The following is a 27,044-nucleotide window of genomic DNA, read 5'->3' as shown; positions in this document are numbered from 1 at the left end:
AGAAAAAACTCTAAAATTACTGTCTCCCCTTGCACCCCCACACACCCCCTGTATTAAATCTCACATTAGAGTGATATGTTGTTTACAACTTATGTTCCAATATTGATCCATAATTATTGACTGAAGTCCACAGTTTACGTTGGGGTCCATTTTGGGCCTCTGGGTTTTAACAAATGTCTACTGACATGTATCTACCATGACAGTCACCCAACAGAATAGGCTCTGCCAACTCGTCCTTCTCCCCCACCACAAACGGACAGTGGTACACTTTCTATCTCCAATTTGCTAGAGAAATTTATAATCTTCTTGTTTCTCCCCTAAAATAAGTGCTGGTGATTGATGGAAGTCACAGGATCTTCATAAAGCTGAGCTCACAGAGTCCAGGGAAGTCAGGTCCGGAACCCCCAGCCCCGCAGTCTCTGCACAAAGTAGAAAATGTCATTGGCTGGAACGCAGCAGCTGCTCCCCAGAATCTCACAGCCCAGTGGCACTCAGTGGCAGCTCTTTTCTGGTCACCAAGGATGAGGAAGGGTGGAGGACCCTCATCTCACCCCGACACATGAGCACAATGCCTAGACAGCGCCAAAGAGGCACTGGGAACAGTGAGAACCAGGGAAGACAGAACTTAGCAGACACAGAGCAGGTTCCCAGAGCATCACCCAGACACCCATGTGTTCCCTGAGACCCTCCCCAGGACCCAGGAGTCTAAAACAAGCTTCCTGTAACACTAAGAAGCTATGTGCCACTTTCATTTCCATTCTGCTGGGAGTAAAGTCAGGTTTTGCAGTCTACATGATATGTGGTCTCCCAGCAAATTGAATGCACAAGCAGATACAAGAAGCCAGCTGCCTTCTGTTAGCAGACAATGAAGAGCTTTGCAAATTGTAAAAAAAAAAAAAAAAAAAAAAAAGCCACTTTTCCCTTTTTTGTGTGTGTTTTGGAAAACATAGTTAATTATCATTTTAATGTGTGATGAGTTTATTATTGTTGCTCTATGTGGAATAAGTATTTTTAAGCTTTTCTCAGTTTTAATTTCTAAGATGATGAACACGAATAGCTGGGGGAGGGTGCAGTCACAGTGCAGGGCGCGTCATGTGGGAGGCCCCTTGGGGAAGCAGGGACATGGGGCCAAGTGGCTATGCCAGCCTGAGGTCACCTCCCAGGAAGGGAGTGGGGACACAGTGGAAGGAATAAGCATCCCGAACTCCCTCTTTGTCTCCTCCAGCCCCAGACCCATGGAAGCCCGTGGCCTGCTTGTGTCCACACAGGCAGAGAGGGGCAGGGCTGAACAGGAGCTTGGCCAGCGAGGAGATCAGTCCAAGCCATGGTCACAGCCCTGCCCAGCTGGAGGAGGGGACGCACAGCCCACATTCCAAGGCCTCATCCGGGAGCCTGGTTCCAGGGTGTGCAGAACGCAGAGCCACCTGTAGCAGACATGTGCCCCCCGACTCCACGTGCTGCCCAGCCTTGGAGAAGTCACCCCACATGACTTCTCCAATGGCACAGGCCTGCGGGGCCCAACCACCCGCCCGCGCGTGCAGGGCCATAGTGGCCCAGTGGGACTCAGGCCCAGGTCTCTGGAGGACTCTGGCCTCTTCCCAGAAAAGACTAGGGACTCCTGGGCATCACAACGGGGACTGGTGAGGGTTGGGTTGGTGAGGAGAAATGAGGACATGAGGCAGAAGCCGGCCAAGTCCTGGGGAGGCTCAACCCCCACGTCCACTTCTCTCTTCCGTTACACGTCCACTGCAGGAGGGCTGGGGGCTCTGCTCACGGGAGTCAGCTGGGGCCCCAGGGGCCACCTTGGGGAGGGGAAAAGGCCAGCCAGGGCTTCCTGCCTACCAGGTCCCACGTCTCACTGCCACACGTTTGCTTTGGCTAGAGCAACCCTGTGCCCCTACAGAGCCCCTCAGGGGTGGACATGCAGACATCCAGACCATGTTCTATGACCACTGACCTCTGGGCTCCTACCACACGCCAGGCATCGTGCTGGGCAGACAACGTGTATCACCTTGTTTGAACCCCATGACAACCTAGTGTGCAGAGTTCATGTCTATCTCCACTTTATGAATGAGGGCTACAAGCACAGAGAGGCAGAGTAATTGCCCAAGGTCACACAGCTAGCAGGAAATAGGGCTGTGACTTGAACCCAAGCTGTCTGACCACAGATCGCACACTTAACCACTGGACTTCACATCTAAGGATCATTCAACTAATATTTATTTGTGCAGGGCCTGATGGGAGGAATGGTGGGCACGTCAGAGGTCCTAAGAGCCCAAGTCCCTGCCCTAGTGGCTCTACAGTGAGCAGAGCTTGCAGCCTGGAGATGACATCTTTATAAGGCACTGTTGGGATTTTAACCCCAAATTCAGGTCTAGAAGAACATGTGAACCTGGGTCTAAATGCCCCTCTGCCACCTTCACCCACTTACTGGGGCAGCATCCTCCCTCCTGGAGCCTCCTCTTTCTTTCTGGCGACAGCTCTGCCTCGAGCGCTTCTTGGTTCCAGGGAGCTCTTGCCGGCCCCATGATGGCCCCCATCCTTGCTGATGGCCGGTGCTCTCCTTTCTTGTCATATTGTCTGGAGAAGAATGAGATCTGGGCCAGCTTTTTAAATGCCCATCCCACTCCAGGATCACACACTTCCTGAAAGGAGGGCAGGGCTCCTCGCGGTGCCCGGCCCGCGGGCCTCGACGTGTCGCCTGGGCCCTGCTCCTGCCCCTGGGGCTTGGGATGCCACCGTTTCCTCTGCTTTCCCGCGGCAGGCGCGCCCTGGAGATAAGGCCAGCCCGTGGAGCTCAGTCGCCAGGCCTCCGTGGTGGGGGACCCACAAGGGAAGGTGGACACAGGCTTTGTGAGAGACGGTGACGGCCCTCCTGGGAGGCGTGCAGAGCTCCCTAGGGTCATCTAATCAGCCCGGCTTCCAGGCCTTTCTCTTGGTTGCAGCGTTTTCAAGAGCAAACAGCAAGGACCACCAGTTGCTAGATGTCTTTCTTTTCTTTCCTTTTTTCCCTTTCTGTTTATCATAAAGATTGGACCCAGGCACTGCGATGTGAATCAATCTCTTCTTCAAAGGGCTCATATCAAGTGTCCTTACTGAATGTGAAGTGGCCCTGATAAGCAGCCCCTGAGTTGGCCCAGGGCACACTCGTAGTTCTCTACCCGCAAGGGGCTCCCGGGAGCTGCAGGCGGGAAAGGCTTCCAAAGGGGGCGCAGGAGGCCCTGGAGGCCGGGCTTGGAGGGTCACACCTGGGCAGAGGGACCCAGGCCAAGGTCGTGGCAGCAGAGGCAGCCACAGCCAGGGAATCTTTGAATTCTTCATTCTGAAACCCTGTGGCCAAGAACATGAGAACACGCGTGACCCAGGAGCACCCAAGCACCACGCCCTCCCCGGGTTAGGGGCCCCGCTAACCCAGCTCCCAGCAACCCCAACAGGGGATCTGACCACAGCCCTCAGCCACTCCTGCCGCACACGCCTCTGCACACACACCTGCACAACCGCACACACCTTTGACAGACACCTACACACATGCCTGCACACGCACCTGTATGCACACCCACACACACACCTGTGTACACACCCCTGCACACGCACATGCATACACACAGTGACACGCACACCTGATCTCAGGACACAGGCACAAGCTCGGGTCTACCTGAAAGCCAGAGGGCAAGGCTCCTGCCGAGTCCAGGGGTGGCCTTCTGTCCCAGCTGATTCCTGGTTTCTTCTCCATTAGCTGAAAACACCCTCAGGGTAGAGGGTAGATTTCACGAGTCCTGTGTGCCCACAGAGCCATGCACACAGTAGGTGCTTAATACGCAGTGGTTGGTAGATGGAATGGAAGGGTGGACAGTGAGGCAATGTGGGAGGGGAGCCCCGGCTGCCGGTGGCAGGCCCTAGAGCAAGGGGCGTCTGGAGGTCCCAGGTGCTCCCCACCACCAGTCGATGGCACCCCTGGCCCTGCCTTCCCTCTCCAGCCTCGACTTTCCTCCCTGGGGTCACCAATTCGACCCGGGCTTTCTGCCCCCCCTGGCCGAGGCATGTTTCCTGGCAGCTGCAGCTGCAGAGAGGAGTCTGCCAGCTCCTGCTCCCCTTATCTGCTGGCCTTTCCTGCCCTCGAGGCTTCAAAGTTCGGGTACAGCAGGGGAATTCTAGTGACTGGTATCAGTGACTCCCCAGCACCGCCCCGTTGGCCCCTGCAGGCCCCTGCAGGTCTGCAGGCTGCGGTTGGGGGCCGGCATGTTCTAAGAGGAAGCAGAGCTTGCTAGCCTGCACGCCCTGGCCTTGCTCGCCATGGAACTCCTGCTGCAGCCCAACCCAGAGCGACTGAACAGGCCACGGCCTCAGGCCTGCTGCCCCTCCGGCTCTCAGATGTTAGGAAGAGGAGGACAAGACTCGCCCGTAGCCAGAAGATTGGAGAACCAATGGTTCCCATCCAGCGCCCACAACCATGCATTCTGCCTTGCTGGCCTCTCAACCCACAGCCGCTCCTCCTTCCTTTAGGAACCAGCATCCTGACTTCCTTTGGGAAGTGATCCCTCTGCCATTTAGACGCAGCCCGCTGGGACCATTGCTCCAGATGCCTGCCCTCCCCACCCCAAGAGACGGGGCCTGACCCCAGCAGAGCCCACTGCTCAGACCCCTCTGGGAATCGGAGTCACAACCAGAGACCACAAGGAGGAGACAGCGCGTGCCGGCGCCCCAGCAGCAGCACTGCGGACAGACTTCCATCTGCTTCTGCCGAGGGTCCCAAGGGCAGCCCTGGCTCCTCCGTTTGCCCTAACTCTTCTGCCTTCTGCTTCTTCCAGAAGCTCCCTCATTTTCTGTTCTATTGCCTACAACAAAGAAGCTCTGACTGACTCATCCTCCACATCCCAGGTCACAGGCATGGAGACAGACACTTCCAGTCACTTCGAGGTAGCACTTCCTGAGACTCAGGGCCACCCCCGTGACACAATCCCAGGCAAGGCCGAAGCCCCTGGCCTGACACACCCCCCTCTGCTGGTCTCAGGACTTGACTTCCCTGAACCTCAGTTTCCTCATCTCTAAAATGGGCAAGTTTGCCTCCCTGGTGGGACTAAGGTAAGGGTTAAAGGAACACAGAACGCGGGAAACCCACAAGGCACTCAAGAGAGGGAGGTGCTGGTGGCCACTGTCCTCAGCAGAATCCCTCCTTGCTCACCATCCGTGAGACCCCGGATGTATCTGAGCATCACCATCAGCTTCCTGATGTACCCAAATCACCACAATAATTTTTGGTTACAAAACATCAGCTTGCCAAGGAAAGTCTTCCAAAGTCCCTTTCAGGAAAGGGCTTTTTGTCTAACTCAAAATGAGAAGGAGCCAGTTGCCAAACTGAAATAGCATATAAACCTTAGAACCCACAGATTTGAGTGAATTCTAATCTTGGCTGAAACCGGCAGGAGGGAGGGGGCTGGGGGAGGGGAAGATGAGTCAGAGATTCCACGCTTCCGAGGGGGCAGCCTAATATGGCATTGGGGAGCCACAAGAGCCGACTTAGGTATGCCTGGACTTTCAGACTGGAGCCATGACTCTGGCCAGCTACCAGCTGCGTCCCCCCCACCAACACCTACCCTCCCAGACACAGGGGCACAGCCCTGGGGTGGCAAAGCAAGACTGGAGGCTCAGAGCGCAGTGGAAGGAGTTAGCCAACCATCTAGCAGCTTGCCCCCCAAAATGTTGGCCTCCGCCTTCCCCCAGCACGCCCTGGGTCTCAGGCCTGCTTCTTCAGGCACCGTGTGGTCCTGGCCGGCTCTAATACAACCGACATTGAGTCAGTGATGTGGGGCACAATACAGGCAAAGCGGGGAGCCCTCGCCCCATCTAACCTTAGAGCACAGGAGTTTCGGCCCCAGGAAAGTGGCTGGGGAAGGAGGGGCGTCACGAGGGGAGACGGCCTGGCCGTGATGGTTGTACAACCTGTGAAGACACCGAGGTGGCTCTTAAGGAAGGGGGCAAAGCCTCCTCTGGCCCTAACAGGGTCCTCCCTAGCCCGGTGACTGTGAGAAAGTCACCTTGCTCATTTGCATCTGAGCTTTTCCATCTGTACGTTGAGCAAAGTGGTCCTCCAGCTCCAGAGTTGCTCAGAAACATCTGGAGGGCATGCCTCCTGGGCCAGGGCTCAGAGATTCTGATTCAGTAGACCTGGGTGGGGACTAAGAATTTGCATTTCCAACAGGCACCTGGGGCGACAGGATTCCTCCAGTACCTGCAGAAGAAAAAGAGCCTGGTTGTTCTGCTTGCCAGCCCAAGTCTTCGGGTTGCACCAGCTCAGACCACGGCCCCCTTCTGACCAATGGCTGCACGCCCTCTCCTGATCTGTGTGCCGACTGGCCAGGCGAAGGTCCTGGGTTCTATCCCTGGATCCAGGAGGTGAATCAGCTTCCCCAGACCACATCAAAGCAGGAGTGGGGATGGTTGGGATGAATCAAGGAGGGGGCTTACATGGGCCAGACAAGCAGCGACTGCCCATGTCGGTGACGGAGCCAGCTCTGGAGCCGTGGAGCTTGCCCCTGGCCTCTGCTCGCTCCAGCACACCTAGCTATTTCCGTGTGGCCCCTCTGTTGAAGAGAGGCAGCTGTCCGTGGTGTTTGCCAGACCCAGGCTCCTGTGGTTGGGTGGAAGGGGTCTGGAAAGGATCTTCAGGGAGGACAGTACCCAACCCATTCCAGACAAATGAATTGCACCCAAATTCTTCCAGGAAGGAGGCAATTACCTCAGCTCCCCTGACTCGTGATCCTGGGGAGACTTTACTGTCCAGTTGCCCTGGGTCATTCATGTACCAACCTGTGCTCTGCAACGAAGGTACAGAAAATTATAACTCAGTCTGGGCATGAAGACTGGAGTGCAGTCTGTTAGTGACCTCCAAGAGACTCCCGACAATGACGATGGGGCCCACATGTCCCTGCCTTTGTCCTCTAAGGTATCCCAATTTTAGATGACTTGCTCCCAAAGGCAGGCCAGCAGCTTACCTTCCTCCCTCCTTGGTGGCTCGCCCGGGTCCACTCACTGAGAAGGTGAAGACCACAGAGACGTAGCATCTGCTCCACAGTCTGAGAATCTCAGGTCTGAGTCACTGCTACGACCACTCAGAGCTTATCAGGGTGCTTGATGTGGGACTCATTTACTGGAAAACAGAAAACTGTCAGGATTCAGTCAGTAGGCAGACTGTGCTCGGGCAGCCAGAATCCAATCCATGCTGAGACCTTGGGTAACTCACATTACCTCTCTATGCCTCTGTTTTCTCATCAGCAAATGGAATTCTAAGAGCATCTATACCTAATAGGCTAGGTGGTTGTGAAAATCAAAATGTGGAAAGCACTTGAAACATTGCCTGGTGCCTGGCAGTGCTAAATACCTATTAGCAATGATTGCTCAGTCACTGGACGTTAATGAAGCAGCTGCTACGCGTCAGACACTGTATTAGGTGACAGAAACTCAGAGCAGTAAAAATCCAGAACTGTACCTTCGAAGTGTCCATGATTTAGGAGAAGAGTCAAAGAAGGAGAAACCACCACACATCATAAGATCCGCTAGTGCTGAGCTTTGCTTACAGAACTAACTACACCTGGAAGAGACCAGAAAAGCCTTCTAAGCACGGGTGTGGCGTCTCACCTGGGCCTTGACTGAGTGTGCCAAGGAGAGGTGGCTGGAGGGGGTTGTCCTAGGTACAGAGCGCAGAAGGCTCACGTCACGGAGGGCCTGGTGGTCCCCAGAACCATGGTTCTAGGGAGACAGGAACATGAAGTTCCTGGGGCAGGCACAGGGGACACTTGTGTGTCATGCTGCAGTACAGATTCGTCCCAGAGCCAGAGCACCGAGAGCCCAAGTTCTAAGCAAGAGAATGGAATGGGGTGAGATACGACTGTTTTGGAACTTAAATGGGTACCAGGGTGGCTGGTGGGCCAGACAGGGAGAGAGAGACTGGGCCAGCCAGGCTGGTTAGGAGGCTGAACCCAGACAAGAGACAGTGAGCTCACAGGCAAAGGGCGGGTGGTAGAGAGGGGGAAGAGGGATGGGCTCGGGAGCTTCTATCAGGATGGCAGGAGGAGGGGGCTGACTGGACACCAGGGAGGAGGCGGAGGGAGGACTTCAGCCGGGTCTAGAGTCTCTAGCTTGGGAGGCCGGGTGGAAGGCCTTGGCCACGTGAGGAGGAGCCGCTGGTCTAGGTGGCTGTGGATGTGCACTCTCCCAGGCCACCGCCTCTTGCCTGCAGTGCCTCCTGAGTCTTGAAAAATAGAAAATGGGTAGATGACACAGAGTTGATTTCCAAAAATTTCTCTGAGAAAAATTACATCAGGCCCGGAGCTCTGTTTTCTGCTCATTAAAATGATCAGGACAATTAGTTTAAAACCCATGATAGCCCGAGAAGGCTCAACAACAGAATAAGGAGCAAGACACGGAGGGAAGCTCCACTCCCTAGCCCCCGGTTCGTAAGCCAATCACCTCCACCTGATTTTGTCGGTAACGTAAATTAACAGACTTAAGAAACAGCCACTTAGGTTCTGCCAGAGCCCTGTCTGTCTGCACCCCCACCAGAGATGTGGGACAAAGTCCCCCTTTATGTAAGCTACCCCTCACAGAAAAAAAAAAAAAAGAGAAAATAGCAATCTTAACCATGAAATAAATATAGGGGAGGATGGCTTTAAAATGAGAGGTTGGAAAAATGTCATGTAGCAAAATCCAAAACCCCAGGCTGGGGCTAGGGAGCCGCAAACCACACATATTTGTACTTCAAGAGTGAAAGATCTTTTGAGCGGGTTGGAAATAAAGATTCCCAGGTTCGGCTGGGAAAGGACCCATTTTCCTCCAAAACACATCTTTATGGCTGGTTTTCAGGCCCAGGAAAGTGTTCCTCATGGAAATGCTGAGCAGCCTCGCCACATCCACACCAGCCCTTTCAGAAAATGAGACTTTCCCCTCACAACTAGGTCAGCAGGGGAGGGGAGCCGAGTGGCTTCTGGGAAGAGCGCCGGTGTGGGCTGGGTGTCATTGTCACCTTTGCTGTCCCTCGAAGCCCGAAGCCGGGTGACCTGCTTGTGAGAAGGAGGAGGCAGGCAGACAGGCACCACCTGTTGTCCGAAGACCTGCAATCTGGGGAGAACTGACCACCACGGACACACCCAGTTCTCAGGAGCCGCAGCCCAAGTGACCACAGAGCCCAGGTGGAGACGTCCAGCAGTGACGCTGGCCAGGTGCGCACTGACCAGGTGAGCTCATGTGCCTTGTTTAAAAGGAACAAGTTCTAGCCCCCCTAGGGCTGTGGCCACGAGGACGCATGGGCCACCATCACCAACATCTGAATTTCTAAGACACACTACAAATATGGATGTTCCTATGAAATCTTAATTTTAACACTGAGAACCAATTCCAAAATAGTTTAGACCAACATGCGCCAAACAAAGCAGGACTTGCTGGCGCCCTTTGAAATCTGTCTCTGTGGCCTCCAGAGGCTATCGAGGCAGACTTTCAGGAGGGCCAGAGGCGAGGGCAGGGCGGCCTTGCGGCCCACAGCATCAGGTCTCTGCAGGTCTAGGGCCCGGGTCCCCATCCTTGTGCGTTCACGCTCCCTGCAGGTCACTGGCCCAGCTGCCTGGCCCCTTCCCCATGCCTCTGTTTCCCATCTGTAGAAAGGGGTGGGACAAGGCTTGTCCACAGCCTAGGACGCCGTGCCTTTGGCCAGTGGGAAATGTGCCACATGTTAGGGGTATTTTCTGGCAACCCTGGGCTCAGGGTGAAGCAGGGATTCAGATAGGTAAGGTCCTCTGTCCCACCCTCTCGGGCGTCACTCCTCCGGAGGACCCTCCTAGCCTCTGGAGGGAAGGGATAAAAAGGCTTCCAGGGCTCAGTGGCCACCCCGTGTCTATGCAGGGATCAAACCCACTTCTCTCTTCAGTCTTGACCTCACAAGAAGCTTGAGGCAGGGAGCCTGCAGAACCTCCAACTGCCTTTGAAGATAAGGAGATGGAGGCCCAGAAGAGTTAAGCCTCTCATCTGAAGGTCACCCTGCAAGGAGGTGGCCCAGGAGAAGCCATGGTAAACTGAGGCTGGTTTGTGTGAGGACAGACCTCACAAAGACAGCTGTGGGAAGTCTGGTCTTCCACTGACTCACCAGACTCCACCTTGTCCTGGACTAGACCTAAAGGAGCTAAAGGACTTTCTTCAACCAAGTAACCCACCCTCCTTCTCTCCTTCTCCACTACTCAGTTTTAACACAATTCAGATTCGTCTATGTAAAAAAAAAAGTGGGATGTCTCCTCCCTTTGATTTTCTTTGTGTGTGTGTATGTGTGGGTGCGTGTGGTGCTGGGGATGAAACCCAGGGCTGGCACGTGCTGGGCAAGTGCTCTGCCAGCAGGCTCCGTCGCATCTGAGGCCTCCTGACATCAGGGAGGCCGTAGCAGACAGGCCTCTCTTTGCAGAGAGACCAAACGTCCCACCCTCTGAGAATTGAGGCTCCCTTCCTCCCATGGTGCACTCGGGGTGGCTGGAACCTGCTGGAGAGCCCCACCTGCCCACAGCAGGTACAGAGCCCCAGGACCCAGCAGCGTGGACTAACACTGAGACCCACACCTGGACCTGGGCAGGGGAGTCCCTTTTTTGGCTGGGACTGGCGGTTGGTCATGCTCACTCTCTTGCGCGCGCGCGCGCACACACACACACACACACAGACTTGCCCTTCAGACTTGTGACCTGTTTTGCCTCTTTCCAGGGCTTTCCCAGAGTTACCTGGTGAGGGCCAGGCCCGGGAGGCAGGGGTCATAATCCTGCCCTTAGGCGATACAAGAGGAATCTGTGGCTGAGGGTTGACAGGCTTTCCCAGGGCCGTCGGCTGGTGGCAGCTGAGCTGGGGATGATGTCCAGCTTCTGGACGCCCCTGGGCTGAGCCACCTGGCCACGCTGCCACCCCCTCTCACGCTCACGTGAAGGCGAGAGGCTCCCTGTGGTCCAGGCAGTGAGGGCAGGCAGGACATGTGGCTCCTCAGAAGCCGCCCTACAGGCCCGGAGAGGAAAGCCTGTCCCCGTTGCCCCCGGCTGTGGTTTGCTGAGAAACCCAGCCCTTGAATCTCCAGGGCAAGGAGGGGAAAGGCTGGTGCAGACCAGGCTGAGTCCTCCCTACCCATCTGTCCAAGCTCTAACCCCAATGTGACTGCGCTGCAGGTGGAGCTTTTAGGGAATGAGGGGCGATAGATTTATAAGGGGGAGACCGAAACCATCAGGAGCCTTGGAGGAGGAAGGGCCAGGAATGTGCTCAGCGGTGGAGAGCTTGCCCAGCGTGTGCCTGAGCCCAGCACCAGGAGTGAAAAAAGAGGAAGACAATCTCTCTCTCTCTCTCCCTCTCTCTCTCCCTCCCCCTTGCTCTCTCCCTCTCCCTCCCTCCCTCTCTCCCTCTCTCCATTTCTCTTTTCCCTTTCTCCTTCTCTCCCTCCCTCTCCTTCCCACCCTCTCCCTCCCTCTCCTTCTCTCCCTCCCTCTCTCTCTCCCTCTCCTTCTCTCCCTCCCTCTCTCCCTCCTTCTCTCTCCCTCACTCTCTTTCTCTCCCTTCCTCTCCCTGTTTCTCTTCTCTCTCTCTCTCTCCCCCTCTCTCCCTTCCTCAATCTCCACACACGCTAGCACTAGGAGGGCCCAGGTGAGGACACAGTGTGAGGGTGGAAGCCAGGAGGAGAGGCCTCAGCCACAGGCTCCCTGCCCTCAGTCTTCCAGTGCTGGGAGAAAATAAATGATAAATGCCTGTTGTCAAGCTCCTGGACTGTAGAATTCCACTATGGCAACCAGAGCTGAGAACTGCAAGGACAAACTCAGAAGACCAAGGGTAAGGAACAGTCCTCACAGGGCCAGCCACCACCCAGAGACCCCCTGCTGAACACTCTCTCCCCCAGATCTCTTCCATCCTCAGAAGGCCACAATGGAGCCCATTCCCATTCGCTTTCCATGGACTCCTGGGATGAGTCTGCTCCGGTCAGCTCAGGTGGCCATTTTTGTCCTTAATCTTCCCAAGGGCAGATTTCCTCTTATCATCATCTCCCTCCCCTATGGGACTTGCTTCTGAGATTGGTCCAACTACAGACGATCCCAAGCCTTCCTCTGGCCGGGGTCAGCTTTGCTGGCCTTCCTCAGCCTGTTCAACTGCAGGTCCCACCTCACCTGACGCTTTCTCTTTGAGGGGAGACCGCTGAAGAGTTTCAGAAGCACAGCTGTTGGGTTTGAATCCCAGGAGTTCTGTGTGATGACTCCATTGTGGAATTATCTGAGAAGTCCATGAGTCTCAAACCCCCCACCCTCCACCTCTGAGATGAGTTAAAACTGGTCTTTCTTCAGGAAGATGTGCCATGGCCTGGCCCCTGAAGCCTATGACTGTGGGCTTTGCTGATATAATTAAGGACCTCAAGAGGGGATCACCCTGGATTATTGCGGGTGGCTCTAAATCTAACAAGAGACACGTGGAGGAGGGGAGAAGGTCGAAGGAGACAGAAGCAACCCCTAGGTGACGCAGCCACAAGCCAAGGACTGCAGGAGCCTCCAGAAGCTGGAGGAAGCAAAGAATTTTCCTTTAGAGCCTTTGAAGGGACTGTGGCCCTGCCAGCACCTTGGTTTCAGACTGCTGGCCTGCAGATAAAATACATAGATTCATTACATTTCTGCTATGTTAAGCCACCATTCTGTGGTTATTTCTTACAGCAGTCCTAGAACACGAGCACAGAAATCTGCAGGATTATTCCAGGGCTGACTGATATCTCTGTGACTTCCCATCCCTGGCACAGAAACTGCTCCCACGGTGTATAACTGGTGGCGCAGTGGCTTGCTGGGAGCAGGGTCATCCTGATAAAGCAGCTTCACCAACTTGCTTTGGGGCGGACGCATAGAGCCATCTTCCACAGTATCATCCTCCTTCCTCCTCACCAACGCCAGCTCTAACCGAACAGCATCTGATTCCCTGGAAACAGGGTGGGCCACACATTTCTAGAGTGGACCATGACCTCTGGCTCTGCTGGGCGTCGAAGCACCTGCTCACGGGAGCCAAGTTGAACGCGCTGCCTAAGCTCCTGTCTGCACACACTCTGCTAGCGTTCCAGCTTCGCGGTCAGGTGTTGCTCTAGTGCATCAGACGGTGCTGTGGCTGCAAGCGGGCACTCCAGCACCTCCAGGAAGGTGAGACCTAAGGGGACACAGGTGACGTGGGGAAGATACTACAGGGTCCTTGCTACTTGCCAGGATGGGGCGTGGGGTGGTCAGGAGGAGTTAGAACTTTGGTCTGGCTGACCGCCTGGCTTAGAAGAAACTATTCAGACTAACTAGACCTTTTGGAAGCAGTGGATCAGGGTAAGTGGACTGAGATCATTTGATACTGTACCATCTTCGATCTCCTGCCCCTCAAATTCAACCCCACAAAAGCAAATGCATTTTTTTGTTTGTTTGTTTGTTTGTTTTGCAAAAGCAACTCTAAGTCAAATTCCCAATTCTCCAACCCCCCTTTCCTGCCTACTTCAGAACCTCAGCCCAACTCCTAAAGAAATTCTGACCAGGCATGTTGGCGCATGTCTCAGATCCCAGAGGAGGCTGAGGCAGGAGCATCACAAGTTTGAGGCCAGTTTTGGCAACTTAGTAAGATCCTGTCTAAAAATAAAAAAAATAAAAGGGGTAGGCATGTAGCTCAGTGGCAGAGCCCCCTGGATTCAATCCCCAGCACCACACACACAGACACACACACACACACACAGACACACACACACCTGGATTCTATCCATGCCTCCTCGGCCTCTGCTGGGCTCCTTTGTAGATGGGGAGCTCCTCTGAGCTCTCCTTCTGAGATGCTCCCGGGTCACAATGGAGACCTTAAATTCCCAGCCAGCCCTACCTGGTGGGGCCACCAAAAGAATACTGAAAGCTTTTATTGTTCTGAGAAGCCACAGAAGCCTGGTCCACAAGGGCACACGCGCACATGCACAGACTACAAACACCCCTTCTCAGGTTCGCCCCGGGCGACAGCACCGTGTAAGTCAGGCAGGTGACAAGGTGTGCCTTCACCAGCACCACCTATGTCCTCCCTGCTCCCCGCACCACCCCGTGCTTGATTGAAAAGGGTCTAGGCTTTCACCCTGGGGACCAGCAGGGACTCATGGCTCGGAATCCTGGCTTTCCCTCCTTAGGGGTCTTCATGTCTCCTGCACTGGACTAAATTCACCTGCCTTCAGGTCAGAAAAATAAGGGCTTAGTGCTTGATTTGCTTTCATCCTCATTTAGAAAACAAGGGAGAAGCTGAAACCAGATCCTAGCGTCTTTATTACCTGTCTCCATTACCTGCACACATTTGTTGCATGTGTAGATCTTCCCCGGCTCTGCTTACGCGGGGGCGTTGCATGCTGATCGACCGGGCCAGGGGCTCTTGGGTCATTTCACACCTTCAGCAACAGGCGCTCTGGAGACACTTTTAACTGAAGTCAATGGGAAGCCAAAAGAAGTCACACCAAGTTATGTGTCCAGGGGAACTTCAGTGACTCCAAACCAGTCTGTCCTGGGACTGCCTTTGTCGCTGAGAGCAGCGGGGAGGAGGGCGTCCAGGCCTGCCCTCTGGTCCACGGAGACCTCCATGCACACAAGAGCACCAGAGTGACGGGAAAGCCCACCCAGCCAGCGGGAGCGTGGGGCGCCCATCTCGCCCCGGAACCCATGCTCCAGCCCGACCCTGGGATACGGTGACAGCATCCTGGTACAAAGGTGCTCCTTTGCCGCAAGATACCTGGTTTGCTTCCTGCCAAACAAGCGTCACTCAACCTGAATGTCAGCCTCTCACCTTCCCTCCTTCTGGAAGAACCGCATTATTTACTCAGCCTTTGGGTTGTGGGTCCCTGTGGCAGCCTTGTTTGGAAGGGCCGTGGCTTGTTGCTGCACGGTGCTCCGGGGGAGAACCAGTACCAGGAAGGCTGGGGGAGCTGCCCAGGGGGGCTGCAGCCTGTCTCCAAAGAACCTCCAAACACCCCCTTTGGCCCAAGGGCACGACTCACCCCCATTAGGTCTCACTGAGGCATCCATTGCCTGGTTTCAGGACCCTGACTGTCCTTGCCCACAAGCCACCGGCAGGGACCTGGCATCCAACAGATACAGCGTAACCTCGGCCAGGGGGTCACCAAACATTTTCTGCAAAGAGCAATAGAGAGTATTTTCTGCTCGCAGGCCACCGCTGTTGCCAAGACTCCACTTTGCCCTCGCGGTGGGGAAGCCTCCTGTGGACATTATGTAAATGAGCGGTTTGGCTATATCCCAATAAAACTTTACTCACGGGCACTGCGATTGGAGTCCCGTCTAATTTACACACGTCACAAAATATACCTTTCTAAAATCTTTTCCAGCCATTTAAAAGTGTTTCCTAGCTCACAGGCAGCATGAAGACAGGCAGTGGCCGGAATTGGCCCGTGGTCTGAGCTAGAACAAGCTCTCCCGCCCCAGCGCCCCCAGCCCAGCGAGTCGCTGCTGGCTTTGTGGTTTAGTGTTTTGACTCTGCCTTTTTTGTTCACAGCTCTGGCAACTCCTGGGAGATGGCCAGCCATGAATGAGAAACTTCTGCGCTTTGGCTAAACCTAAATCCAGCAAGAGGCAACCAAAGGGCTAGTCTCCCCGGGGAGCAAAGGCAGGTCAGGAAGGAGACCCGGTTCGGATTTCCTCCCTTGCTGTGACATGAATGCAAAGACACACAGAGCCTTTTTCTAGAAGATATGGCAAGTCAAGTCACCAAACAGGGTGAAACAGCAGTCCTGAGTCTGCATGAACACCCTGTTTAAAGTTTCTGCAGGCTGGAGGTACCAGTGCAGTCAACCAGGTCCCCCTAAAACTGCCTCACAGAGGTCAGAGTTGTCTCAGCGTCCCCAGTCCTGCACGTTTCCAGATACCCACAACTTGGCGGGGCGCCCCAGCAGCTCACGGCCCGCCACCTGAACAGTGAGTGCACCAGGCTCCGGGTTATGGGTGGTAGAACTCTGCCAGGGTGCCATTCTGATTTGCCTGTCCCAACAGCACCCCTGGGGCCAGGGAATTTCCAGGGCAGAGCCCTCTGGAACCTTTGCTCCTGCTCTGGGGTCTGCCTTCTGGGTGACGATAGTGAAATCATTGGATAGCTTGGTCCACGCTGTTCTCAAATTGCCCTTTCCAGATCAGACAGGGCTTCGGTGGCCTGGCAATGTTCGGAGAGCCAACGCCTGTTCAAAAAGGGGGACACACAGGTCGAATGAGGTGAACACAACTTCATGACTCTTCAAGGTTCTGCACATCATTTTCAATGCTTTAACACATACTAAATGTTTTTAAAGAGAGTGGTAGCGGTAGACAGAAAACATGGCGAACTGGTCACATTCATAACTGGCAATAATAATGACAATTGTATTTATGTATATAATAACATACATTTTTATATTTGTGTCAAAACCTACTTTTATGTCTATATCCAGAGAGAAATGCTAATATTGTATACAGGAGCACTGTTCAGGTCAATCCTCTTTTAACTCAACAATTAGTGCATACAGTGATCATCTGTTACATTTACAGACCAAGAAAACGTTCCCTCCGTTAAACTTCATGCATCAATCTGTAAGTATCCTGTGTCTTTCCCAGTACTCCATACTGTGGATTTGATTTGTAAGGGATACAGGCAAGATTCATTCAAGTGCCCTCAATGAAAGAATTAGAAGGCGAGGGAACTAAGAAGCCACAGCCAAGGCAGGGTCCTGGGCCACAGAAGGAGAAGTCACTTGTCCGCATATGTATTTTAAGCTAAATTCTGTGAATGAATTGCTCAGGCCTTGGGGCTTTGCTTTGTGGAAAGGCGGGAATCCACTGCCTTTATTTTAAAGGTCCTGAGAGGCTGGAGTCTCCCAGTGCAGGACACTGACCGTCCACCTGTCTACTGTTTTTCACAGTCCCTCCTGTGACCCCCTGAGACTGGACCACAAGGCAATTTTGAGGAGTCCATTCAAAACTCCCAGAAATTCTGGGAGAAAAGGGTGGAACAAGGGCCCTGTTCCAGAATGTCACTTAAAATGTGGAAGGATTCTGCCATCCCTGCCCTGGGAGGACAAACAAGCCGCTTCAAGGTTTCCTGGGGATGAAATGTGAGAGAAGATAAACTTCGCTTTCATCTTTTAAACATCAGAAAATAAACAACATCAAAGCGCAGGCTGGATAAGGACTCAATGTACATAAACAAGCAACAGTGCACCAGCGTCCCCAGGGTCTGCTGGAGCTCCGAGAGGACGGCGGGAGTAAAAGTGGGGTGGGAGGCTGCACCCAGGATGCCGGTCAGAGAATCTCTGCCCTGCATCACCCGCCAGCGCTCCCTGCGTCTCCCAGGGAGGCCCGAGATCAACCCATCCGTCCCGCGGCCCCTCCCTGGGTGTGGAAGCCAGGCCACTCCCTGCAGTGCCTTTTTCTGAAAAGCCAAGTAGGGTGACACACATGCATCTTCGGCCCGTGATCTGAATGGTGTATCTCTTCAGCTATTAAATGTTTAGGGGGATACTAGGTGCTACAATAAAAAACAGGACAGAAGTAAGTGTTGGCAGGATGTGGAGGGAGCGGAGCGCTTGGATGTTGCTAGGGGAGACACAAGAGTGCAGTGACTTGGGACCTCAGCGTGGCTAACACAGTTACCACAGGACTCCTGCAACTCCACTCCTGGGTGTCCACTTAAGTGAAAGGAAACATACACGAACCTTTACACAGCACAGCCAGGAAGCGAACGCCACCCGTGTGCCTGGCAGTGGATGAATGCGCATGCCCACACAGAGGCAGGTAATTGGAAATAAGAGAAACGAGGTACAGATACATGTTGCATTGTGGATGGACCTTGCAGCAGGCTGAGGGAAGGAACCCCCGACACGAAGGCCCCGTACTGTATGAGTCCCTTTATGTGAATTGTCAGGAAGAGGTCAATCCACAGGCCACCAATGTGGCACCAGGGGCTGGAGGAGGGGGAACGGGAAGACTGCTAATGGTAAAAAGCTTCTTTTTGGAGTGATGAAATATTTGGAATTAGGTAGTAGTGATGAGCGCACAACATTGTGAACATTTTTTAAAAAACACCAAAATGTATTTAAAAATTCTCAGGAAGAAAAAAAAAAATTTTTTTTTTTTTGGAGCATCTTCTGCTGGAGCCGAGTCCCTACAGGTGACCCTTACGGTAGGCCCATGAGGCTGGTGACAACAGGTTCCAGAGTGGAGGAAGTCAAAGTCCAGGCACAATCTGGGACTTGCCCAGCATCACCCTGCTCTGAGAAATAGACCACTCCATCCCCGCCCGGCCCACCACCCCTTCTGTCTCCCACACCACACAAGCTGCAGCCTTTACTTGGACCATTTTCCAGGCTGCTGATCTCTCATGTTCCTGTCCTGCAACAGCCGAGCTCTCTGGACTGGGCCTTCACTCTTTCAGAATGATGGGGGGTCTTACCATACACACAGCTGCTGTTTCCCAATGTGGGGTGAGGCACCCCCCACAGATCAGAGAGAGAGCAGCTCCCCAAGGTAAGGAGGGAGGGGGAGGGGTCGTGCTCCTGTGGAGGCCACCTCTCCACCCTCCCATCCTGCCAGAGGCCACCACCAGCAGGAGCTTCAGCAGCTTCTCAAAAGCTCCCTTCCTAGCTGGCAACAGAGGAGCCCAGGCTCCCCCATCTAAGACATCTACCTGCCTGTCATCTCTCATCGATCTGAGGGCAAAGGTCATCAGCCTCGGGATTCTTACCAAGTCCAGTCTAAGGCAGGTCTGAAAAAGGAGGGGGAGTATTTCCAGTCCTTTAAATGGACCATCCTGTCCCTTATCTCTTCATGACGAATGTCCCTTTCCAAATAATTCTAAAACCAAAAATGGTCAACTGTTGGATTAGAACTCTTGCCCACCCATCTCCTTGAAAGGGCCAAGTACAGCGAACCTACATGGTCACCAACGTCCTTTAGTTCTCAAGATTATGGAAGATGCACCACTGATCTGCCAGAGAAGAATGGCTGTGGATCCTTAGCTTGCTCTGAATACCTGCAGTGCCAGGAGGTCCACCCAGCACCTGGCCAAGGAAACGTCAGAGGGCTGCAGCATAGTCACCCTGTACACACACACACACACACACACACGTGCCCACCAGGTGACACTTTCCTTAGGCTGCTTCCACACACCTTATTTTTTGGATCACATTCTTTTGGTGGGGTCATAACCCTGCACTGGAGGTTGGCAAATTCGATGCCAGGTAAGAACCTTGCTCCACTGCTAATGGCCTCGAAGCCAGCAGAGACCCACAGGCCAGCTCTGCCTACCAACAGCCCTGCCAGGGTCTAAGAGCTTGGCTGTGGCCTGGGAGAAGGGTCCTGTTATCTATTTTTCCTGGTGCCAACGTGGCTGGCAAGTAGAGGTAATGGGAACTCACGATGTCCTAGACCCTCGTGTTAACTAACAGGCAAAACTCCATTGCTATTTCCAGATTCTTGGTGGTATGAAAACAAATTTGTTCCTATTTTCACATTTCTTGGAAATTTTGAAATGAATTGGACTTTGTGCATCCGAGGAAACCAGCCTGGAAGGGTTCAAGGTCCCTGGGATTAGGTGTTCTGAGCGTCTCCCTTCGCCAATACCTCCCCATCTGCTCCACCTCTCTCCCACACTGATACTTGGGGACCCAGGAAGGAATGAGGACTCCCTCCCCTGAGGTGCCAGTGAGCAAACCAGTCAGGGCTTGAACCAATTTCAGTAGGATCCATGTTCCCCAGGTGTACCCCAGGTACAGCTGCTCCCTTCCAACCCCTCTGGCAAGTCACTCCTGCTTGTGGCAAACAAAGAGCTTTCCAGTTCTGCCTTTTGTGCATTTACATCACACAGCACTCTGTCAACACCTCCGAGCACAGGAAACCATTTGGTAAGACACGAGTATTAAAAAAATAAGCTGCATGACATTTATTTTGTCTTGTTAACATTAATATCTGTAGAAACATTTTTATTGTCAGTATAAAAATTAACAGGTTTTATTAAATACTTTCTCCAATTTCATAACACATAAAATCAGTGTCTTCTGCATTCATGTTGCATGGCTATCACAAAGTGAGTGGGCGTTTCCCAAGCAAAACACAATACTTTCATACAGAATGAACAAGATGGAGCTATTCTGTCTGATGGGCCGGATCTTGAGGTGGTCTTGTCAGCAGCAGACGGAAGCAAGCCCTTAAGAAGATGGAAGCAGCCCCCAACTCTCAACAGAGCATTTCTGTGTTTCCATTTTCTATGATGGTTCTTTGAAGATCCTAAAAGGCATCTCTGATGCCAAAGAACCTGGAAGCCATTATCGAAACGCACTGTGGAGGACGCAGGCTCATCTGACAAATGTGCGACTCAGGGGCAGAAGGCCAGCTGCCGGAGAGAACCTGTGTCCTAGGGTTCCAGCTGAAGTCTGTCCTCGAGGAATGGATTAAGGCATCTTTGAGCAAGGGCGCTGGTACCATGTGTCTTGGGAAATCCAGCTAAAAGCAGCACTGGCCACAGACAGAGCTGCACACCAACACCAAACACCTTCCTATGAACAGCTTCCTGTTATATGGGCATCCAGGTGGTTTAAGCATAAAATCATCTGACAGCAGAGTTTAAACACAAATAAATCAAATCTTCTGTTTCCCCAAGTTAGTCATATATTGTAAATATTTCTGTTCTCAAAGGATCTGATAACTAGTTAAGTCCAAGCAATAGATTAACTAGTCCACTGTGCTGCCCGCATAGAAATGCCACTTAAATTACCAAAAAACTATAAATGATTAATTGCTTTTGTATATTACCAATTCATTAATAAATTAATGTTATACCATTTTCCCTGAAAGCAAAAGTATTTTTCCCACCTCTGCTTGGTGAAAATTAAGAAATTCTGTATAAGAACAGCATTTAGCAAATAACTATTAAAAAAAAAAAGGAGAGACCAATTTTCTAGGTGCATTGGGACATCCATTTAAAATCAATACAAAAAATAATTCCTTGTAAATATATAATATATATTTATACATAATTTGAATATATTTACATACATCCAGCACCTATATACTGCATTTGTGCTCTGTAAGTGTGTGCTGACATATATTTTCTCCAATTATTACAAAATTAACAAGGAAGGCAGAATGTGTCTGCCTTGAGTCCAATGGGGCACAGTCAGTACCCACAGTGGGTCGGGGTAGGAGGGGCAGTGGCTCGTGGCTGTCCACTGCTCCAGAAAACATCCTTCTGGCGAAGATGACAGGTTTTCAACTGTATAAATCTTTACACGTGTGCTGATTCCTTTTCCAATTATTTACTCCTCTGATCCATATATACAAGTGGAGACAACAGGCCCTGGGAGAGAAGGCCTGTCTGCTCAGTGTAGGTAGGTTCCAGGCACTGCCCTGTGCAGGGACAGGAAGACACACTCGTTCATGTTTTAATGCTGCCATTTATGTGTGGAAACTGAGGCAGACAAGGTTCGTAAGGCATAGGGTCCGGAGAAAACACAGAGTCATCCCCTGAAGAACAAGAGCTCCTTGTGTCGGGGTAACTAGGAGAATACTGCTCGAGAGGCTGACTGAGGTCCAAGTAGTCCTGAAAGAAGGGAGAGAGACGTTTTATTTCATCTCGGGTCAGGATAACAAGGTGAATACGGCTCGAGAGGCTGACTGAGGTCCAGGTATTCCTGAAAGAAGGGAGACAAGAGTCATGTTTCAAACGCAGGTTCCTGAGATGGTGGCACAGCTGGGATGGCACAGGGACCCCCCCCACCCCCGAAGGCCTGCAGCGCCTGCCTCCCCGACTGCCAGGGAGACCTCGCCCAAGCCCAGCTTCATCCACTCCCACTGCAGGTGGCAGGGTCTCCTCAGCCTCTAGGGACCTACGTGAACCCTGGCCGGGTACCCCCATCCTAGAGCACGCAGTTCAAGTTCAAGACTCAGCAGAGTAGAAACTCCCATCAGGCTGTGGGTCCCTAGGACCCTCCTTCCATGAGGGACCATGAAAATTCATTTTCTGAATTACATTTTACTATTACAATTTCTAGGACAATTTAAGGGGAACACTTCTTCATTCAGGGCATAATTTTTCAGACATTTGTAATTCATTATTCTCAGAAGCTCGCTCGATTGAAAATGTAAACAGGTTCGAAAAAGTCTTGGATTCATTCGGGTACATAAATCCACAGTGGGCCGTTAAAGGGAAGCTTAGGGAAATGAAGGTCAAGTTTCAGAGTTCTGAAGGTCTAAGATTCCCCAAAGCTCCGCACTGCTGTGGCTGCTAAGATCCCCCTGCACCCAGGAGAATAGGCCCTACACCCAGGCAGCTCCTGAGCTAAGGACAGTCGCTCACATTTGCACATGGGTGGAAAAACTCAAAAGAGGAGTAACATCTTATGGCACTCAAATGACATAAAATGATATACAATTCATAACATTCCAATTTCAGGGTCCATAAAGTTTTAGTAGAACACAGACACCCATTTATTTACATACAGTCTGTGACTGCTTTCAAGCTATGAAGGCAGAGCTTCCACAGAGACCATATGGCCCTCAAAGCTGAAAATATTTACTCTCTGGACCTTTACCGAAAGCATTTGCTGACCCTGCTCTGGAGCCAGGGGAAGATTTCTAAATGGGGACTTTCTCGGTCTCGCTGCCTCAACCAAGCTGGTATGCTGGGTGGTTGTGCTCACACATCCAGAAGCCAACCACTTTTCTGTGACATGCGGTTTCACCCAGAGGGGCCCAAAAAGTGCTGACCACAGCAGAAACAGCCTCGGCGTTATCAGAAAGGAGCCCACGGAATGTTGGCAACTATATGTTTTAAAAGACAAAAAAAAAAAAAAAAAAAAAAAAAAAAAAAAAAAAAAAAAAAAAACACTATAATTCATCACCAGGGCTGGCGAGAGAGAGTCCCCGTCCAAGAAGGGGGATGTGTCGGTTCCAACAACGTCAGTATTAACCGCACCACTAGAAACAAACACGCCCACCACATCAAAAGAGAACTTTTTGCTTACAATGATAAAAATGAAATTTTGTCCTAAATGGAACCATTTTTCTCAAGCATATGGTAATGATTTTCAGAAGGAAAGAAACTTCAATTTTTATATCCATTAGACAATATGGCATTCTGCTTTTTTATTTTAGGATACTACATATAAATTTCAGTATGAACGGACCCTCTTTAAATGCAAATATATAAATGTGTAACGTGGAGCAGGGAAAGGGATCATTAAAAGGGAACTTTAGTGCTTTCTCCAGTTTCTAAATGAAGCCATAAACTTTCAGATCTGATAGGAAAAAAATAGGAGTATCAGTGGATTCCAAGTCGAGGGTTAAAGGAACTTATACTAGAACCAACAATTTTGGCAGGAGAAGAAAGTTGGTGTCTGCCCCTCCCCCGCCACCCTTGAACTGTTCCTTTCAACTTCTGAAGGTCGGCTGCATTCATTTAAATGCAATCTCTCCCGTTAAGCACAAGACACAGTCAACCGCACAAGATAAAGTTGCTGAGTTGACTTTCCTATCGGTCCATTTGACTGTATTTTTATTTATTAAAAAAAAAAATCACTAACACTGTTCATTAAAAATTGAGTATGATTTTCTAAGATATTTGGGAGATTTTAACATTTTGTTGCGGCACAGACAACTGTACCATCTGGGGTCATTTTTTGTTTTTTCCCCATGTGAAGGAATATCGTTCCTACATCCTCATTAAATATCTCAGATTTCGTTCATGACTAATTTCCCCCCGTGGGGTTTTCCTGGACTCTGGTGTTTATCATCTTTCCTGCTCAGGGCCTAACCACACTTTCTTGCCACAGCGCTAATGACCACTCTCTCTCTGGGTTGGGTACCGAGTGCCAGTGTTTCTTTGGTGGGCACAGATTACAAGTATTTTGGAGAAAATAAATACTTTAACAAACAGGTACCAGTTTTCACTAAAAAATCCTAACCGTCACTCCCCACGGGAGGCTGCGTGTGCTTACATGCACAATAGAGAGGGAGGTGCCAACCACGGCCATTGCCAGCTGGGATCACCCACGACAGCATGGGTCACGCCCGAGAGCTCACTACGCGCTATCCAGGGTAATGGCACCAGGCGCGCTCACACTCATGACCAGGCACAGATTCGTGAGCGTGAATCCTGAGCTCCTTCCTCCCATGCCCAAATGCTGCAGCTGCACACTTCTCCCCTGCTCTATGCCCCATTCCGGCCACACACTGCCATCAGCAGCCACCAAGAGCCACCAACGTTGGGCAGCCTAGGCCTGGCCTCCGCTTTGGTTTCATTAGTCAGAATTCACAAAGTGCACTTCTGAGAAAGACCGTGGTTCAAGAGCAACGTGTCGTTCAACTCTGTCTGACCCCTCTGGTACGATGACAGACTCTGCCGCAGACTCCAACGGGGGGTTGGCACTGGTGAAGCTGAGCTTCTCTCCCAACCCAGCAAGGACCTCTGTGCTTCCGGAAGGAGGCTCTTACCTCATTGGTCGTGAGAGTGAGGATCCGGTCCAGGTCCTCCACCAACTGCTTGAACGTCGGTCTCTGCGAGGGCACGGCATGCCAGCAATCCCTCATCGTCATGTACCTGGCGAGAGACGGTCCCCGGGTGAGCTGGTTTAAGTACCGGGCACGCGGCTAGGCCAGCCTTAACGGGCAACATATCCTGATCGATGGGAAGGTGTCGGAACTTTCCAAGCCCCTCCGTGAGGAGGGGTCAGTCGCTTTTCAAGGACCCAGTGCTTGTTTCCTCCGAAAGGAACTGATTTACAAAAACATCGCTTTACCCAAAACGTCCCTGGAAGACATCTAGCTAAACACGCAGCGTGTTCCACTGGCACCCCTGCGACAGTGATGTCTCCAAGGCCTCCCGCTTCCAAGGAGCTTCTGAAGGTCCAGGGAGGAGACGGGTGTGCAGCTGGCCTCCAGCCTTCCACCCGGAACGTGCGGCTGAACACACTTTGGGTTTTGTTTTAAAGATTCCAGTTGACAAAGCCTCCTCAGTTTAAAACAAAATAAAGTGTGAAAACCACAACTTTAAGCAAAAGGGTTCGCGAGCTGGTCTGCCCCCGCTCGGCTGCACTCTGACTTCCTGATTGACTCTTGGAGAGGCCAGCGGTCCTGGCCTTATCTTGACCGGGAGTTTCAACGGACCCTCTGTTAGAAACAGCGACAGGAACAACCAGGAGCACGATAAGTGCCTTTATGTAGCACACTGTAAAACGTGGCCCCCGTTCACCTAAGAGCACTCCTGGATTACTGACGTAAAATCCCCACGAAAAGACGCACAATGGAGCGCGGTCTCCCAGACGATCGCTGCTCCTAGTTCACCCCAGGGCTGGAGGGGGCACAGCGCCACGACCCTTGCACGAGGCACACCTCACTCACACAGCGTAACTCCACCTAGAGTGCGAGGTGGGTTTTTCTAGAAATCAGCTCGTGATTTTACAGTCAGAGGCAGTACCCTCAGGATGGGTGCTGGAACAGATTTTTAGTTCTCTGCGCTAAGATGTGAGTGAAATACAGGTAAGCAGACGCTAGCTCGCTCACTCTGAGCAAGTGCGGGTGATGTCAATCTGCAATGGCAACAACTGTCGGTGGTCGAGGCGTTTCAGAAACACCCACTCAGTTCCCTTGCCAAGCTGGGGCTGGCGACAAGCACCTCGGCCCCATGGCTTCCTAGCTTGCTGCCTGACCTGAGCACCTTCCTGTCACTGAGGCATAGCACGGGCCCCAGGAGGATCACTCCAGCTGGCTCTGCCCTGGCCCAGGCAGCAGCCACCTGCCCTCTGTGGCTGAGAGCCCGCTCCGTGCACCGTGGCAGGCTAGTCTTTCTTTTGGACAAGGTGTGATAGATGGAGAAGCTACCTCAGCTCTGGGACTGAGCACCGACAGCTTCAGCAACTCTTCTCAGAGCATGTTAAGAAAATTGGGGCTTTAGGAAACAGAGGTAACTCAGGGGGGACCGGCAGGGAGAAGATGGCCTTACAGCTCATTGGTGCAGTTGGCTGGCTTATCCATCCTGTGTCCTTCCTTCAGCAGCTTAAAAAGTTCCTCCACGGGAATCCCTGGGTAGGGCGAGCCCCCTAAGGTGAAGATCTCCCACATTAACACCCCGAAGGACCAGCTACAAAGAAGAGAGAAAATACAGCATAAATGACCCATCCAAACTGCAGGAAAAAAAATAAACGCCTACTCACTTCTTGCATTCACAGATAAATGAGTCCTGCAATTCATCCTCCCGCCCCTTCCCGACTCCAAGGAGCCTCCCCGAACGGTGGGGTATGGGTTCCTCTTGACGGAATTTTCCACCGCTCTCAGTCTCAGACATGGTGCTAGAGAGACAAGGACCTCCATTCCTAAACTCCAGGCCCTCTGCTCCTCCCGCCTCACTCTTCCCCACGTGCCTGACACAAGGACTGCCTTAGCACTACCAGCAGCTGCCAGAATAAGACCAGCAAGATCATTCTGAGAGAATGGCTGCCCTGGGTGGCTGGTGGACACTCTGTAACTCACTTAGGTGGCACAGGAGTCGGTGCAGGGCCCAAGTCAGGATGGAAGAATGCTGTGCCACAGAGTTTCATGGGAACCCACAGGGCACCATTCACACAGGCTTTTTTTTTTTTTAATTATTTTTTTAAATTTTTATAGACTGCATTTTGACTCATTATACACAATTGGGGTACATCTTTAGCCCAAAGGACTTAAAATTAGCATACTACAGTGATGCAGCCACATCAATGTTCATAGCAGCTCAATTCACAATAGCTAGATTGTGGAACCAACCTAGGTGCCCTTCAATAGATGAATGGATAAAGAAACTGTGGTATATATACACAATGGAATATTACTCAGCCATAAAGAAGAATAATATTATGGCATTTGCAAATATATGGATGGAATTAGAGAATATCAACAGTTGGATTATTTTTGAGCCTAGTTCAGGGGACTCAATCCCTGGGAAAATCAAAGAGAGAACCACAGGTTTAACCTGGGCCGTGAAAGCTCTGGACACTATCCTTATCGACTCTGCTG

At 52.0% G+C, this 27,044-nt stretch overlaps 1 protein-coding gene across 10 annotated transcripts in view; it reads right to left on the bottom strand.

Annotated features, from left to right (window-relative positions):
* Positions 1–19,918: 19,918 nt before the first annotated feature.
* The window catches only part of FGFR2 (fibroblast growth factor receptor 2), a 99,461-nt gene continuing 92,335 nt past the window's right edge, over positions 19,919–27,044 (bottom strand). For 9 of the 10 annotated variants that reach the window (XM_079138455.1, XM_079138457.1, XM_079138453.1 and 6 more), the window contains 3 exons: positions 25,999–26,136; positions 24,492–24,597; positions 19,919–21,600 (listed from right to left, as the gene is read on the bottom strand). In XM_079138455.1, the coding sequence (XP_078994581.1) occupies positions 21,436–21,600; positions 24,492–24,597; positions 25,999–26,136 (409 nt within the window). In that variant the 3' untranslated portion in view covers positions 19,919–21,435. Of the gene's footprint in view, positions 21,692–24,491; positions 24,598–25,998; positions 26,137–27,044 lie in introns of all 10 variants that reach the window. The other variant, XM_079138458.1, reaches the window with a different exon arrangement.

Source organism: Sciurus vulgaris (assembly GCF_902686455.1).
Source record: "Sciurus vulgaris genome assembly, chromosome: 4".
Lineage (NCBI taxonomy): Eukaryota > Metazoa > Chordata > Mammalia > Rodentia > Sciuridae > Sciurus > Sciurus vulgaris.
This window is presented reverse-complemented; position numbering and strand designations above follow the sequence as displayed.